Below are 17231 nucleotides of genomic sequence, written 5' to 3' on the forward strand. Positions count from 1 at the left end.
CCCGCCAAATTACATCAGCTTGCATAGAGAAATCATGAGAAGGGGTAAAACGCGGACCTGACGGACCTTGCGGATCTAAACCCGCACGTCCTTAAAAATCTGAGGTCCGTGCCGTTTGTAGTTAGTTTCTGGCTCTGACAGACCTCGGTGACAATTTAGCGCTGACGGATCCGTCTCAGCATAGGGAGGGAAAAGTATTAGGATCCGTCAGCGCTAAATGTCACCAAGGTCTGTCGGAGCCAGAGACTAGTGCTGGAGCGGCTCTAAAACAAATCCTTTAAACTGGTTTCCTGCAGCCCCAGTAAATCGGCTCTGACAGACCTCGGTGACATTGTAGCGCTGACGGATCCTAATACTTTTCCCTCCCTATGCTGAGACGGATCCGTCAGCGCTAAATTGTCACCGAGGTCTGTCAGAGCCAGAAACTTAACTACAAGCGGCACGGACCTCAGATTTTTAAGGACGTGTGGGTTTAGATCCGCGAGGTCCGTCAGGTCCGTGAGGTCTGCGTTTTACCCCTTCCCAGAAATCGCTGATTCCAAGGATTTACGGAGAAAAATTGCTGATTCCTAGCACGTCTCCCACCATGTTATTCACAGTTTCACTACATTCACTATGGTTTTTAATAGAAAACAGCGAATAACATATGAAAAAGTTATTTGCGGTGTTTCTGTATTTGCGGTTCTGTTAATCACCTATCACAGCAAATACGGAGGGGAGAAGTGTAGTTTAAAAAGGTCCAATGCATAAATCAGCAACATGAGTTTGTGGAGTGCTGTTAGGTTTTTTTGAAGGCTGCTTGGAACACAACTTCTCTGCTGATTATTATGCTGGATTTTCTCAGACTGCTCCTGAACTGGTGTGTTAGAGAGAAGTATATCTAATGTTTGAGCTCTCTGGGTATGTAATTTGATTTTGTCAACCTTCACTTCGAGTTCTTTCCATAGAGGCTCATGTGACTGATTTATGCGTTGGACTTTTTCAGACCACCTCATAGTTGTTACTCTAGAGAGAAGTGTGTTGTTTGCGTGACGCAGTCTTTGGGCAAAATGTGGCCACGTAAGGCATATGTTTTATTCTTTCTTTTTTTTTTTTTTTTGCATCACATATTTATTTGGTGTGCTCTTTCTTCTGCTGTTTCTGTAACAGTAATCATACAAGTAGTTGCCAATATAGATTTGTGCTTACACACTTACGCCCAGAATCTAAATATGGTGCCAAAATTTGCACACAAATCAAAGTTGTGCACAAAAATTAATTGGCTTTTCAGCCAATTCATTGCGATCAAGTGATGTAAACGATCAATTATTGCAGTTAATCCCCCTTATTAAAAATATGTGCTTGCATCTTCCCGCATGTCTAAATCGCCTAGGTCGCAACTAGAGGTCTGCACGGGAACGGGGATCGCGGGGGTCCCGCAGGAATCCCCCCATAACCCACGGGACTCCCACAGGGACCCCCCTCTGGCTCACGGGACTCCCATGGGAACCCCCCTCTAGCCAACAGGACTCCCACGGGGATGGAAGGTTTTGGAAGAAGGGTTCGTCCATACAGTGGCGTACCTAGGGTATGTGGCACCCGGGGCCCATCATTTTTTGACACCCCCCCCCCCCCTCATGTAAAATTTTTTTTTTTTTTTTTTTTTTTTGCAATAACCATGAAATGGAATAAATGGTCAGAATAGAAACAGGCAGTGAAAATTTTCTTTTTTTTTTTTTTTCCAAAGTATTTTTATTGAGAATGGCAAAAGGTCCAGACAAGCAACCATGGTCTGTACAGAAACTTATACATTATCAAAAAGAACACAGAATGAGAGTAACAGCAACAACAAGCATGAACAAGCCTCTCCCAAGAGAAAATTGCCAATGAGAGGCATAGCAATACACAACAAAAGGCCAAAACTTGGGGCAAGCAAACAAATCCCACCCCAGAACCCACAAGAATAATAAGCCGGACTAGATCCTCAGCCATATTTTATAATGAAAAAAACCCCCACAAGCAACAACACCCAGACCGCTCACCAGACACACCAATCCGCACAACAAGCACCCAAGAAACACCCAGCCACCACCCAGACAAAACTACCAGACACACCTACCCCACCAAGCCCAGACCCAACCCCCCCTCCCCAGAGAGTGCAAGCGCAAAGTGGACCGTGAAAAGGGCAGCTGCAGAAGTGGAAAGCCCCAGATAAGTAGGTTAGCTAAAGAAAGCCCACAGATAGAAGAAATCAGGATAATAGAAGTTCCAACAAATGCTCCCACAGAAAATTTTCTTTTATTGAACCTCATTTATGTAACCATTATTCCAAACATAACATAACATAAATTATGTCTGAATTGTCATGACATCAGAAGTACATATGGAGTAGTTGCAGGTGATGCTTGGGACAGTTCTGATTATGTTAGTTTGGTTTTATGTGTTTTTTTAATAGAAGGGTTTTTATTTCTTTTTTTAAGGTTTTGTAGTTTGTGGTCGAGGTCAATAGGTTGTAGAGTTGGGGGTCAAGTGTTGCAGCTCGAATGGCTAGGAGGTTGTCGAACAGTTTTTTTCTTTTGACGTTTTTGGTTGGAGGGTGTGTGAATGGTGCGTGAGTTCTCCTATGTCTGTTTGAAGTGGATTGAATTATTTAGCTGAAGAAATTAGTTACCCCCCCCCCATTCCACACACATTAATTCTCTTCCATTTTTGTTCCCATTATAAAAAAAACACTGATAAGTTCCCAGGAAAAAAATACATTAAAATAAGAAGTGAAAACAAAGGCCCCTACAGATGAGAACATAACATAAGAATAGCCTAACTGGGTCACACCAATGGTCCATCATGCCCAGTAGCCCATTCTCATGGTAGCCAATAGTGCTGCCCGATTCAGAGAAAAATATTTCATTCGATCCGATTCACCCTGTTGAATCGATTTTTCGATTAGATTCACTGTTAATGACACCGCTTTTTAAGTTTAAACAAAGTATAACAATAAATTTCACAACAACAATAAATTTCACAAAGTACTTAAAAAAAAAAAAATCACATTTTTCCATTAAAGCAGTTCTGGAGACATTTGCTTGAACAGTCTTTTTTCCCAGTCCATAAGCAAGCAATATGAAAAAGATTTCCTTAATTATCTACTCAAACATTTTTGCTATTTACTTTCATTGTACCTATACTATTATTCAGTAGAAAAAATGGACTTAACTGTGCAGGAAATGAATCTCCTCATACACCCACCATATAGTGCAAAAATGTGCAAAGGTCTGTTTTTTTCTTTCGATCACTACATAGCCTAATGCCACACAAGCAGCGCTGTTACAAACATATTCTGAAGGTCAATGCTAAGGTTGACAAAGTTTCCTTCCTTGGACCAGAAGGAGATACTGACAAACCACTGGAAGAGATTCTAAAACAACTACCCAGAAATAACACCCAAAGACCCACTCAGTGTGTGAACCAGTTGAGTGGAGTGGACTAACTGGGGGTGGAAATGGGCCCAGAGTTTGCTCAGCAGAATTTCCCAGACTACCTCTTCCTCTCAACACACTGACATGCTACCACCACCACCAACACTAGGAACACCTCACCGAGTATGCCAGCAATGCTTATAAACTTTATAAAACACATTATTATATTTTCTTATAAAGCATATATTTTAACTGAACTCAGCCTTGCCATTCACAAAAATAGAAAAGTTCCCATTTCAAGCTGTCTCATGTACACTTTTCAAATCTAACATATTGTAATCACAAAACAGAAAATAAAATTATTTTTTCTACCTTTTGTTCTCTGATCAATATTCAAATCTTGTTGGTCCCAGGCTCTTGTTGTCTTGCTTGCCAGGGTCTCCTTTCTCCGTGCTAACCATCCGTCTGCCATCTCTGTTCTCCCCTTCCGTTTCCCTTCCCTCTCCCGGAGATCTGGCATCTTTCCTTTTTTTTGTCTCCATCCACAGATTCACCTTTTCTCAACTCCCCACCACCCCAGGATCCACCATCTCTCCCTTTCTGTTCCCAACTATCCTCCTATCCAGTATCTCTATCCCCCCTCCACACCATCCCCTGTTTCCAAGTTCTCTCCCTTTCTGTTCCTTCCCTCCCTAAATCCCATTATGCACCATCTCTCTCCCACTCCTCTGTTTTTAGACCCATTATTTCTAACCCCCAAAGTCTGGCATATGCATGTATCTTTGAACCCCCCCTTCCCTCTCTCCCTCTGTGTACTTTTACACCAGGCCCCCCCTCCCCCGAAGGTCTGTCCCCCCTCCGAAGGGCTACACCCCACCCCTGATGACCTGCACCCCCCGAAGGACTTTACCTCCCACCCGAAGGTCTGTCCCCCTCTGAAGGCCTAAACCCCACCCCTGAAGGACTGCACCCCCCCCCCCCGAAGGCCTGCACTCCCTTGAAGGTCTGCACCCCCCCGAAGGCCTGTCCCCCCCTTGAAGGCCTGTCCCACCCCCTTGTAGGCCTGTCCCCCCTTTAAGGCCTGCCTGCCTGCCTTTCCCCCCCTTGAAGGCCTGTCTCCCCCTTGAAGGCCTGCACCCCCCTTGAAGGCCTGCACCCCCCCTTGAAGGCCTGCCCCCCCCCTTGAAGGCCTGCCCCCCCCCCTTGTAGGCCTGTCCCCCCCCTTGTAGGCCTGTCCCCCCCTTGAAGGCCTGCCTGCCTTTCCCCCCTTGAAGGCCTGCACCCCCCTTGAAGGCCTGCACCCCCCCTTGAAGGCCTGCACCCCCCCTTGAAGGCCTGCCTGCCTTTCCCCCCTTGAAGGCCTGCACCCCTTGAAGGTCTGCACCCCCCCAAAGGCCTACACCCCCCCCCGAAGGTCTGCACCCCCCTGAAGGCCTGCCTGCCCCCCTTGAAGGCCTGCACCCCTTGAATGTCTGCACCCCCCCCGAAGGCCTGTCCCCCCTTGAAGGCCTGCCTGCCTGCCTGTCACCCCCTCCCCCTTGAAAGCCTGCTTGCCTGCCCGCCCGCCCCACCCTGAAGGCCTGATGCCCCGACCCACCCCGAAGGACCGCTCGCCCCCCTGGCCTCCCCGCACCACCTATGAACAGCCGCAGCAGGATCGCGAAGTCAGCGTCGGGTTCCAGCCCTAAGGGGGTGTTCCCGGCCTTGCCGTTCAGTCCCCCGCCACCCCCGAAGGACCGCTCGCCTCCCTGGCCTCCCCGCACCACCTATGAACAGCCGCAGCAGGATCGCGAAGTCAGCGTCAGCGATCCCTGCTGCTTCCTGCGCCACGGTCCCGCCCCTCCTCTGACGTCAGAGGAGGGGCGGGATCGCGTCGTAGGAAGCAGCGCAGGGATGCTGACGCTGACTTCGCGATCCTGCTGCGGCTGTTCATAGGTGGTGCGGGGAGGCCAGGGGGGCGAGCGGTCCTTCGGGGGTGGCGGGGGACTGAACGGCAAGGCCGGGAACACCCCCTTAGGGCTGGTACCCGGGGCGGCCCCGCCCCCCCCCCCCCCCCCCCCTAGGTACGCCACTGCGTCCATATAATATAATGAACACATCAGCCTTAGTAAAAGAGGGGGTTTATAAGTTAATTACCTGAACAGAAAACAAAAAAAGGGTTCCATCAAAGAGATTCCACAAGGAAAACAGCAAAAGAAACTGTGGAATTGATGATCCTGTCAGAAGTAATTGCTGCTTTTTATGGGGATGGGTGGGGATGGAAGTAATTCCTTGCGGGGATGGGTGGGGACGGAGAGGATCCTGAGGAGACGGGTGGGGACGGAGAGGATCCTGGCAGGGACAGGTGGGGATGGAGAGGATCCTGATGGGGACGGGTGGGGACGGAGAAGATCCTGATGGGGACGGGTGGGGACAGAGAGGATCCTGACGGGGACGGGTAGGGACAGAGAAGATCCTGATGGGGACGGATGGGGACGGATGGGGACGGAGAAGATCCTGATGGGGACGGGTGGGGACAGAAAGGATCCTGACAGGGATGGGTGGGGACAGAGAGGATCCTGGCGGGGACGGGTGGGGACCGAGAGGATCCTGATGGGGACGGGCGGGGATGGGTGGGATTTCTGTCCCCGCGCAACTCTCTAGTCGCATCTCAGAAGGGACATGGCTAGAGGCGGGGCAGGAGCATTCCAAACAATTGCATGGGCAGTTACAGAATAGCGCAATTTCAATGTCAAAATGCCAAGAGCAGGGCACCAGCATTTTTACCAGGTTTCAGCTGGTGTAAATGCCAGCGTCCAAATTTGGGCAACGGAAACGGGCTCTAAAGTCCCGATTCTATACATGGCACTTAACTCAGTAGCAAAATGGCAACTACCACATGTTAAAGTTAGGTGCCATGGGTGGAATTGCACCTAGCAGCGCCTAAATCAACTTAAGCGCCAGTAGGCATAATAATGTTAGGTGCCAGTGTATTAAGCCAGGATTTTCTTGGCCTACTATCCCAGCACCTAACATAGACACCTACCAGTGCCTAAATCAATCCATGCCCAAACTCCGCCCTTTGCCATACCTACTTTTCTGTTAAGCGCCTTGCTGTAGATGCCTACCAGCTAATTAATTTTTTATTGTTTTTAATGGCGCTTTCAATTATCCCTGCCTTGTTGTATCTCCGATATACTTATTGCATAACCGACCTATATCCAGCCATACCTAACCATTCTCGACTCACTAATGGAATCGAATCACCCCACCAATGTAATTGACATTATACTCTGTAACTTCACTGTATATGTACAGTCTCTTCCTCTGTAAACCACTCTGAACTGCTTCTGGTATTGCGGTATACAAAATAAAGTTGTTATTATTATTATTATTATTATTAATAAAAAAAATTAAGTTATATGCCTAATTCAGTAGGCGCCTACTAGTAGCACTTAACTTGGAACAACTTTTATAGAATAGCATTCCATTCTGAAATTTTTCTGGCTCCCAAATATTTACTGAATTTGCATCTAGATTCAGGCAACCTGTAGAGAATTACCCTCAATGTATAAATACTCATCAGACTGAATGCCTCCCTCTGACATGACGCAAGATGGAGCAAGAAACTCTTGCACACAATATGAAGCAACTCACCAAGGCTGGAAAATACTCAGATACATACAGGAATAACCTTGCCTTTCATGATGGGTGTTTAATGTCTGTCTTATCATTCCCTCTGTAATTCCCCCACCTGAGTGTATTGATGCACATTCTTGTCCAGTTTGGCTGGCTTGACTAGATTGTAAGCTCTTTTGAGAAGGGACTGTCTCTTCTATGTTATGATGTACAGTGCTGCATATGTCTGGTAACGCTATAGAAATGATTAGTAATAGCAGTTATTATACCCAGCAAGCTGTAATCCCAAATCCTGGAGGACCTGTATGAGGGCATTTTGGAACTGTAAAAATTAGGGCAAATGTTGCAGATGCCACCACTCACTCCAGTTCATCTCTGGGAATGGCTACCAGCACCTTGGCAATGTATACACACTGGCTTCACTGGACCATTTCTAGGAAGGATGTGTTTTAGGTGCATGAAAATAATGCACCTAAAAGCAACTGACAGATGCAATGACTTCCACAACTCCAGCTTCCACCCTTCACATACCAAAAAAGTCCCTTATACATAGCCTAGCCACATAATACCTTCATTTATGCTCTGAGCTAAGCCTAGACAGTGGAATGCTATTTTGTTTAGGGGGGGGGTCACAAAGGCTCTGCCCTAGCCAGCAGAATCCTGCGGCATAGCCTTTCACCAGCTCTTGACCCCCCCCCCCCCCAACCTACCTTCTCCTGGCGCTGTACTTTTAAATCTTTGGGCAGCTGACACACAATGTCAACAAATAGGCCTGCCTCCAGAAGTAGAATGAAGGGTTCCGGGGCAGGCCTGCTGATTGATGCTGCACAGCGGTTGCCCAAAGATTTAAAAGTACAGTGCCATTAGGGGGTAGGTGGGCAAGAACTGACCGGCGACCACCATTCCTTGGGGAGGCCATGGCACCTGTGGCCTCTCCCGTTGCAACGCCCATGGATCTAAGAGACCAAAGCACCTCAAAATCCTGATTGAATCCTTCAAACAAATCAAAATAATCTTCTCCTACATCACCCAGAGAAAACCTATTGCAGTTCCAAAGAAAAGAAAATCACATAGAGAGACCCCCTTATAGTGACAGAACTGGAAAAATCAAACCAGAAGAATCATAAAAGATCTACAGCCACTACACCAGGAGGATGAATTACTGAAAGAAATATTCTCTGCTCCACCTATGCTGGCCTTCCAACAACATAAGCATATAAGCATTGCCTCTGCCGAGTCAGACCATAGATCCATCATGCCCAGCAGTCCGCTCCCGCGGCGGCCCCCCAGGTCAATGACCTGTAGTGATCTATTACTCAAGAGCATTTTGTACTGTATAGTAACCCTCTAATTGTACCCCTGGATCCCCTTTCCCTTCAGGAATTCATCCAATCCCTTTTTGAAACCCAAAATCGTACTCTGTTCAACCACCTCCTCTGGAAGCGAATTCCAGGTGTCCACCACCCTCTGGGTGAAGAAGAACTTCCTAGCATTTGTTCTGAACCTATCTCCCTTCAATTTTTTTGAGTGCCCTCAAAATGAACAAAAATGAGTGAAAAGCAAACTCCCAACAGAAACTCAGAAAGAAAACAATGCATACACCTCTGCAATATGCCCAGGCTGCAAACTGTGCCAACACGTTTCACAGGACCCCACAGTTGCTCACATGGGAAAAATATTCGGCATAATGGAATCCCATACACGCTCATCTTCAAACGTACAACAAGAAACAACAACAAAGGTGACCAATTGGTGCTCAGTCTCTTTTTATTGTGATTGACTCGACACGACCGTGTTTCGACCCAAATGGGCCTGCCTCAGGAGTCTTGTGGTTAAATCATGACAGATAAAACGTGCAAACTCACAATATTCTTTCAATCATCATCAGGAGTACTAAAAAACATGGAACGGCTCTGTGTAAAACCAGCACATACTGCTGACCTACTGCTTGGAGAACCTGCGTGTCCAATACTGGTCGCCATACCTTAAGAAGGATATGGCGATACTCGAGAGAGTCCAGAGAAGAGCGACTAGGATGATAAAGGGCATGGAAAACCTTTCGTATACTGAAAGGCTGGAGAAGCTGGGGCTCTTTACCCTGGAAAAGCGGAGATTTAGAGGGGACATGATAAAGACTTATAAAATCATGAAAGGCATAGAGAAGGTGGAGAGGGACAGATTCTTCAGACTAGTGGGGACAACAAAAACAAGAGGGCATTCAGAGAAATTGAAAGGAGACAGATTCAACACAAATGCTAGGAAGTTCTTCTTCACTCAGAGGGTGGTAGACACCAGGAATGCGCTTCCAGAAGAGGTGATAGGACAGAATACGATATTGGGTTTCAAAAAGAGATAGGATGACTTCCTGAAGGAGAAGGGGATTGAAGGATACAGATAGAGGGTAACTATACAGGATAGTAAATGAATAGGGAATACACGATTTAGGTGAAGGATCACTTGCAGGTCATGGACCTGGGGGGCCGCTGCGGGAGCATACTGCTGGGCACGATGGACCCCTGGTCTGACCCAGCAGAGGCAATGCTTATGTTCTTATGTTCTTATGCTGCTGTTGGTGCCAATATGAAAGTGAAAAGTGAAGAGACAGGCCAAATGCTTAGGGCCAGCCCGAACCTACAGTATACAGACATCATATTGAACACCACAGTGCTAACCAGGGTGACACCTCTGTGGGGAAGTATTTTGTAAGACCAGAGTACTGCATTAATGACTTCATAGTGAGAATACTACAAGGGAATGCTGTAAAATTCTCAGCCCAACAAACGAAGCTGGGGCAGTCCCCATTGAGGGCCAGACGAAAAAAAAGTGGAAATCACTGGACTAAGGGTATAGCCCTCGATGGAGACCAGTGGCATGGCGAGGTTAAGTGGCACTTGGGGTGGTGTTGCCCCTCCCCCACCGCTCCTTCCCAACCCCCCCTGCTGTGCATGCACCCCCTTCCTTTTTTCATTTTCCAGGCGAGAGCAACACCACGAACTTGCTGCCTGCGTCGTGTCGGCTATCCCTCTGACATCACTTCCGAGGTGCGGGGCCCAGAAGTGATATCAGAGAGAGTTGACACTGATGCGGCAAAGGAAATCCTACGTTTATATGCCTGGAAAAGGGAAAGAAGAGTGTCCAGTTCTCGTTCTGAAAAGTCATAAACTGATCTGGCTTTCAGGACATGCTTACAAAATATGCACGAGATATACCTGAGTACAGTGCACCAGCACGGGCAAATCTCTTGTCTTTTCACCAGAGATCTTCTGAAAGCCAAACCGGTTTGCAGTACTCCAGGACTGACGCTGGACAACCACTGACCAGTTCTAATATTATTTTAAAATGCTTTGGGTCTGGTTGATGGAGGTGATTAATAAACTACACGTATTTTGTAACCCGCTTAGGTTTAAACAGGCTCATAATCAAAACTTTGAAATGTCCCCAAACCAGCCTAAGTCGGCACTTGGATGTCCACGTGCCGATAATCAAAACTGACTTTCTGGACATCCAGCAGCACTTCTAGGCTGCTGTGCGTCCAGGCAGAGCTCAAAGGGGCGTGTAGAGAGGTGTGTTATGGGTGGGCTTAGACCTGGGCATCCTGCAGCGATAATCAAAGCTTTCCCGGAACATCCTAGATTGAACTTAGATGCCGGCAGTTAGAACTGTTTTATTTGCGTCTGCCCCAAAGTTGCCCAAACTGATCAGATGACCACTGGAGGGATTAAGGCATGATCCTCCCTTACTCCCCCGTGGTCATCAACTCCCTCCCACTACCCATAGATGGGGGAAAAAAATTACATTGAAGGCTTGCCATCAGCTGATCATGGCAGGGGAATCCCCATCAGCTGGGCCGATTTCAGGGATTCCTGCCGGCTCAGCTGATGGGGATTCTCCCTGCCAGGATCAGCTGAACTGGCAGGAAGATTCCTCTCTCTCTCCCTCCCTCACAGGCACCGAATCCCCTCCAGTATACCTCCAAACTAACCAAATAAAAAAAAGCCACTAAGTTCTCCCCCTCCAACATCCCTAGATACCCCCTAACATCCCTGGACCCCCCCCAACTCCTGACATCCCTCAACATTCCTGGACACCCCCACCAACATCCCCTGACATCCCCGTACTTTCAGATGACAAATCAAGCCCATTCCTTCCTGCCCATAGGGCCATGTGCTCAGACTGAAAGGCCTTCTCCCTACCAATGCGTCTTGGGATGCAGTGGGTAGGGCCTAAGGCTCTGATTGGCTCAATTTCAGGGAACAGGGTTTGGATGTGCTAATATAAGACCACTAGTAATTCAGATGTTCCTCTATTTATTGTCAACAACCAGAGTCTGAACAACCCAGTCCAGCATCTTACCCACAAAAGGACCAGAGGGAAATCAATCCCATGCATAAGGCACGAGCTATATCTAAATACCCTCACATCAATTCCTAAGAGGAGTTGCCATTTAATAAGCTTACACAAAGGTAATAGGCAATGCGCCACAGTTCAGCCCAGCAGAACAGCACTGGTCTGGAATTTACTCCCAGAGGGGCTACGTCTAACTCCAGATTGCCTCTACTTCAGGAAGCAGGTGAAAGCCTGGCTCTTCACCCAAGTCTTTAATACATAGGATGATTGACTATACACTCATTCTGCACCAGCACTTAGCTCGCTACACACATTGTAACTAAATCAGTTCCTTATATCTTGTTTAACTGTATAAACAACTTGCCTTGGCAAAAGAAACACTCAATTGCAAAACACACAAACAAAGCCAGACAGAAAAAAACTGTCACCAGTAGAAGCAATATCAAGCCAACAGAATTCTGGACGCACTATGAATTATACCCCAAATCAGAGAAAGAACAAGATTTCCCTATCAGATGGGAAAAATTCACCAAAGATATACTAAATCAAATAGCTCCTGTTCAAACATACAAAAAGAATAAAAGGGTATCAAAAGAGTGATATGACGCTGAATTACTAGCCCTTAAACAAGAACTCAGAAAATTTGAAAGAATATTGTTCAAAACCGACAAAGAGGAAGATAAAAGAAATTGGAAACAAAAAATGAAAAACTACAAAAACCTGATAAAAGAAAAGCGTTATAAATGCTATGCACAGAAAATAAGAGCAGTCAAAACAAACAGTAGAGAACTGTTCAAACTAGTGAACAGACTAACAGATACTACACAGATCCTAAAAAATCATGATGAACAGATTCCAGCGCTCAACACCCTCGCCAACTACTTTAAAAAAAAATCATAGACTTAAGAGCCTCTATACCTTCCCCCTTTCCCGATTTCGAATTCCACTTCAAACCACATGAAAGGGAGTCTAATGTCGATATGATCTGGAATCATTTTGAGCCCCCGAATTGGAACAAATTCCTCACCTTATTCAATAAATACGCCAAATCGAATTGTCTATTAGACCAATGCCCATCTAAGATCATGCAAGTTGCAGTACCTGAATTTAAAAGGGACCTATTTAACTGGGCAACATCCACTCTTAAAAGTGGAACATACCATGAGTATATGGGACACATAATGATCACACCCATCCCAAAGACCAGAAGAACACAATCTCATTGACATCCAATTATAGACCCATAGTGAGTACCCCCTTGTTCACCAAACTGCTGGAAGGGCTGGTCAACCTGGAACTAGTAAACCACCTAGATAAATTCAATCTTCTAAAAGAACACCAATCAGGTTTTAGAAAAGGATACAGCACTGAGACAGTCCTAGGCTCCCTCCTCAACCACCTATATGACCTCTTCAGTAAAGGTACCAGCACCCTGATCTTACAACTAGACTTTAGCTTTGCTTATGATCTATTCTAGTGGACCATGAATTAATGCTAAACTGCCTAGATGCAATAGGTCTATCAGGAAGAGTTTGGACCTGGTTCCAAGGCTTCTTAACCAAACTATCTTATCAAGTGGTCCACGATGGGAACTTCTCTAACTCTTGGAAAAGCCCTTCGGGAGTTCCTCAAGTTTCCCCTCTATCTCCCACCTTGTTTAATATGTATATCTCCTCCTTAGGTCACCTACTACAAAAGCTCAACCTAACATATTACATATACGCAGATGACATCTCTATTCTAATCCCAATGTCTCATCTCACACATCATGATTGAAATTGAACAATGGATTATCAATTTCAAATTGAAACTAAATTCAGAAAAGACAAAAATTTTCTTGGCTAGCCCAAAGGACAAAATCACTACAACAACAATACATCCAAACGGTCACGACCACCCAATATCTAAAATTATAAAAATACTAGGAGTCACCTTAGATACCCACTTGACCATGATCGAACACACAAATTCGGTGACAAAAAAGTGCTTCTCCACACTTTGGAAACTGAAAACCATAAAAAATACTTCGACCCTCTATCTTTCAGACTATTGGTACAGTCACTGATTCTATCCACCCTGGACTACTGCAACATCATTTATGTGGGTATACCTAAAAAAACCGTGAGAAAATTGAGAATACAGTAGTTCAAAACACGGCCGTCCGATTAATATTCGGTCTAAAGAAAAGTGATCACGTTAGTCCCTTCTACAGACTGCTGCACTGGTTACCAATTGAGGCACAAATTCTATTCAAATTCTCCTGTTTTTGCTATAAACTGGTGTGGGGAATGGCCCCCAGCTATTTACTACCTCATTTTGAATTTTACTCCCCCACAAGGATAACCAGAAATCACAACCTATTTGCCTACCCGAAAATAGCAGGCTGCAGATACCGAACCTTTCTGGATAGAACATTCAAGTTTCAAGCTGGCAGGCAACAAACTTGGCTAGGCTGCTTCATTGATGGCGCCAGGTTGATATATGGCGCTTTTCGGAAAGAACTAAAGACCACCTTGTTTAAGAAATTCATTTCCTAGCCAGACTCTCTCCCCCCTCTGACTGTACAATGTCTTCTTCTCAATTTGTACTCAGTTATTTGTTGGCTTCCATTTTTTTCAACGTAACATGTCAAAATTATATTGTAACCTATGTTTATCTTTCTTCTTGCCAATTTGCACCTTGTATTCACTGACCGCTCAGTGACCTCCTCTCTATTTGTTCACTGTAATTCGCTGACTGTACAGCTATTCTTCATTGTGAACCACCTAGAAGTCGCAAGATTATGGCGGTATAGAAAAAATAAAGTTATTATTATTATTGAGTTTAGCCTCCCATCTGTTTATCCCAAAGCACTCCGTACCACCCATCTTGTCCCCATCTAATATCTGCATTTGACCCCCTTAGTTATATTATAGAAAAGCATTAGTTTCATACATCATCAAAATCTTTTTTCATATCAAGCAGCGTTATGGGGTAAGGATTTAGAACAATTGCTTTTGCTTACTGACACTTATGGGGCATTTAGGAGACATCTAAAAACACATCTGTTTTCAAAATATTTAGGCAGCTAATTCATAAAAATTTTATTATGCACTATTTTGATTATTTTAGTGTCTAATTATTGGCTTTTAACTTTTTTAGTTCTATTCAACTTTTTTTATTGGGGGGTTTTTTTTTTTTTTAAACTACTGTAAACCGCATAGAACTTTACAGCCTTGCGGTATATAAATTGATTATTATTATTATTATTATATGCTATTGGAATGTTCTAATTTGTGCTTATTAGATGCTGCATAAGTATTATGACTCCCCCTCCCCTTTTCGTACGTATTATATCTTTCTTATTTGAATTTCGGTGCTGTTAAGTATATTTTTGAAACTGTTTCATGGTAGTCCTATTATTTAACTTTACCTCATTCATTGTAATTAGGTATATATTTGGTCTGTTTACTACTGTTATGCTGTTAACAAAATTGTAAGTTTTATATTGAATTATACCTGATGTATACCGCTGTGGTGAATCTCTTCATAAAGGCGGTTAATAAATCTCAATAAATAAATATATAAATGTAGTCTGTACCTGTATCAAAACAATGCTTCTCCTGATCATTTCTAAACCCCTGAGGTCATCTCACAATTACTGGAGAAAAGTTTTAGCAATAAACTGCAACTCCTGACATAACAGCATCAAAATTTATCTTAACCATGAACCTTTCTTGTTTACTGACGATACAAATGCATTTGCCACTTCATCACTGATGCATTCAGAACAATTCTCTTTTATGCTGCAAGCGTTCTTGGCACAACTGCACGGTTTTGGGTGGGAAGCTCAAAGCTGTTTTCCTAATGAAGGTTCGCTAAACTACTTCTAACAGGAGTGAAACTCCCCAGTCCCTGCTATGAGCGGCAGAAAAAAAAAAAAAAGCCATCCCAGAGAGATCCCAACACTTACTGGTTTATATAGGTCGTTGGCCTGGTGGTCAATGGCTACAGCACTGGTTGAATTATTTTCCATAGCACTAGAAAAGAGACAGCAAAATTCCAGAATTAGCACAAGGGAAAGCAGATATTGTAGGAAGGAGTTTAGCAGTTGGAGCCTAGGACATCACCAGGTAGATTTTAGTCTATGGCCCAGAAATATCAAAGAAGAGACAAGTTAACTTAATCATGTATTTCTAATGAGAATAACTAATGGGCAGACTGGATGTTGCTATGTTAGATGGGATACAACGTCTTCAAATAGTTCAAAATACTGCTATCAAATTAATACACAACCGCAAAAAATTTGACCATGTTACACCGCTCTTGATTGAGTCACATTGGCTTCCTGTTGCCCATCGCATTACTTTTAAAATCTTACTTCTAGTTTTTAAAACATTGACTACAAATGAACCCCAATTTATTAATAGATTACTTATTCCACATAGTACGTCACGCTCTTTAAGATCCACCAATCAAAAACTCCTAACAGTTCCATCACTAAAAGTCATCGGAACTCGTCGCCCTGACATTTTTTCTGTAATGGCCCCACAATTATGGAACAGCTTGCCCCAGTATCTTAGAGTAGAAAATGATCTGAAACAGTTTAAAAGCAGCTTAAAGAGTTTCCTTTTTAAAGATGCGTTTAATTTATAAGCTTAACTAAGGATTATTATCAAATTTTTCCTTTTTTATCTTTTTATTTCCCCGTTATCTCCCCTACCTGTTGTTTTTTACCATTCATGTCTTCTTTTATATATACGATTGTAGTTCCACTCTTTCTTTCCCCGTGTATCTGTTAGTTTGTATGACTTTATTTATTATTTTGTATGATAATGTGTCAAATTTATGTATCCTTTTATAATTAATCTGATGTACCTATTTTTTTTATCTGTAAATCGCTTAGCAAATTAAATTAAGCGATTCAATAAGTCAGAAATAAACTTGAAACTTGAAACTTCAAATACTAAGGGCTCCTTTTACTAATCTAAGATAGCGTTTTTAGCGCACGCAGGATTTTAGTGCGTGCTAAACCTGCACTACGCGACTAGGAATAACGCCAGCTCAATGTTGGCGTTAAGGTCTAGCGCGCGGGGTAATTCAGCGCGCACTAAGCGTGCGCTAAAACTGTTATCGCAGCTTAGTATAAGGAGTCCTAATTCTTTCATATTTGACTCCATAGTTAACGATAACTTGGCATTACATTATACACTTTCTAATAACCAAAGCGATCTATTTCCTATTTTACGCAGATCCTGAAATAAAAAGATAAATCGTTTCAGTACCTTTTTGCTTTTCTTGGTGGCCGAACAGGCTGCATGCGTCTCTCTGTATATAATTCTTGTAAAGATGAACGGGATGCTCTAGAGAGTCAGAATAAAACTTAGTTTCTTCACATGGTGAAGCCCAAGCAGGAAAATATTTTGCATTAATTTAGATCCTCTGTAACTTACAGTTTTCAAACAAATGAAGGATTTCTCTGGACACAGAATTCACTTTCTCCCTGTACTTAAGCAGAAGAGACTGCAGTGGCGTCTGACATTAAAATTTTGTGGGCAATATGTGCTTGTCAGTCACTGTGACCCCCCCCCCCCACCCCCTGCTCAAATGCTTGCAAAGTCTTTTTGGTAGCAAGTTCTATATTTATATCACTTTGGATCAGAGCAGGCCTGTAGCTTTGGCTCTGCAGTGTCAGTTTTCCAGACTTGCTTAACTATGACAGCCAGCATGAGCCGGAAAATATTGGACAGAAAAATTATCAGCTAATGTTACACATGCCCCACTCATGGTCTACCCAAAGAGTGCTTTGATTCTGGAGGATGGTATTTGAAACAAACACACATGTACACAGAAGGTATGAAATAGAGAATGACCCGGGGACAAATATTTCCG

The 17231-nt window shown here is 44.2% G+C and overlaps 1 protein-coding gene across 3 annotated transcripts in view; it reads right to left on the reverse strand.

The window, feature by feature from the left end:
- Positions 1 to 16913, reverse strand: part of ATP1B4 (ATPase Na+/K+ transporting family member beta 4) — a 103577-nt gene extending 86664 nt beyond the window's left edge. For all 3 annotated transcript variants that reach the window (XM_033944651.1, XM_033944649.1, XM_033944650.1), the window contains exons 1-3: positions 16793 to 16913; positions 16625 to 16702; positions 15313 to 15379 (exon numbers count right to left, since the gene is read on the reverse strand). In XM_033944651.1, the coding sequence (XP_033800542.1) occupies positions 15313 to 15379; positions 16625 to 16659 (102 nt within the window). In that variant the 5' untranslated portion in view covers positions 16660 to 16702; positions 16793 to 16913. The remainder of the gene's footprint in view (positions 1 to 15312; positions 15380 to 16624; positions 16703 to 16792) is intronic.
- Positions 16914 to 17231: the final 318 nt, after the last annotated feature.

The sequence above is a fragment of the Geotrypetes seraphini genome, chromosome 5 (assembly GCF_902459505.1).
Source record: "Geotrypetes seraphini chromosome 5, aGeoSer1.1, whole genome shotgun sequence".
In the NCBI taxonomy this organism is placed as follows: Eukaryota; Metazoa; Chordata; class Amphibia; order Gymnophiona; family Dermophiidae; genus Geotrypetes; species Geotrypetes seraphini.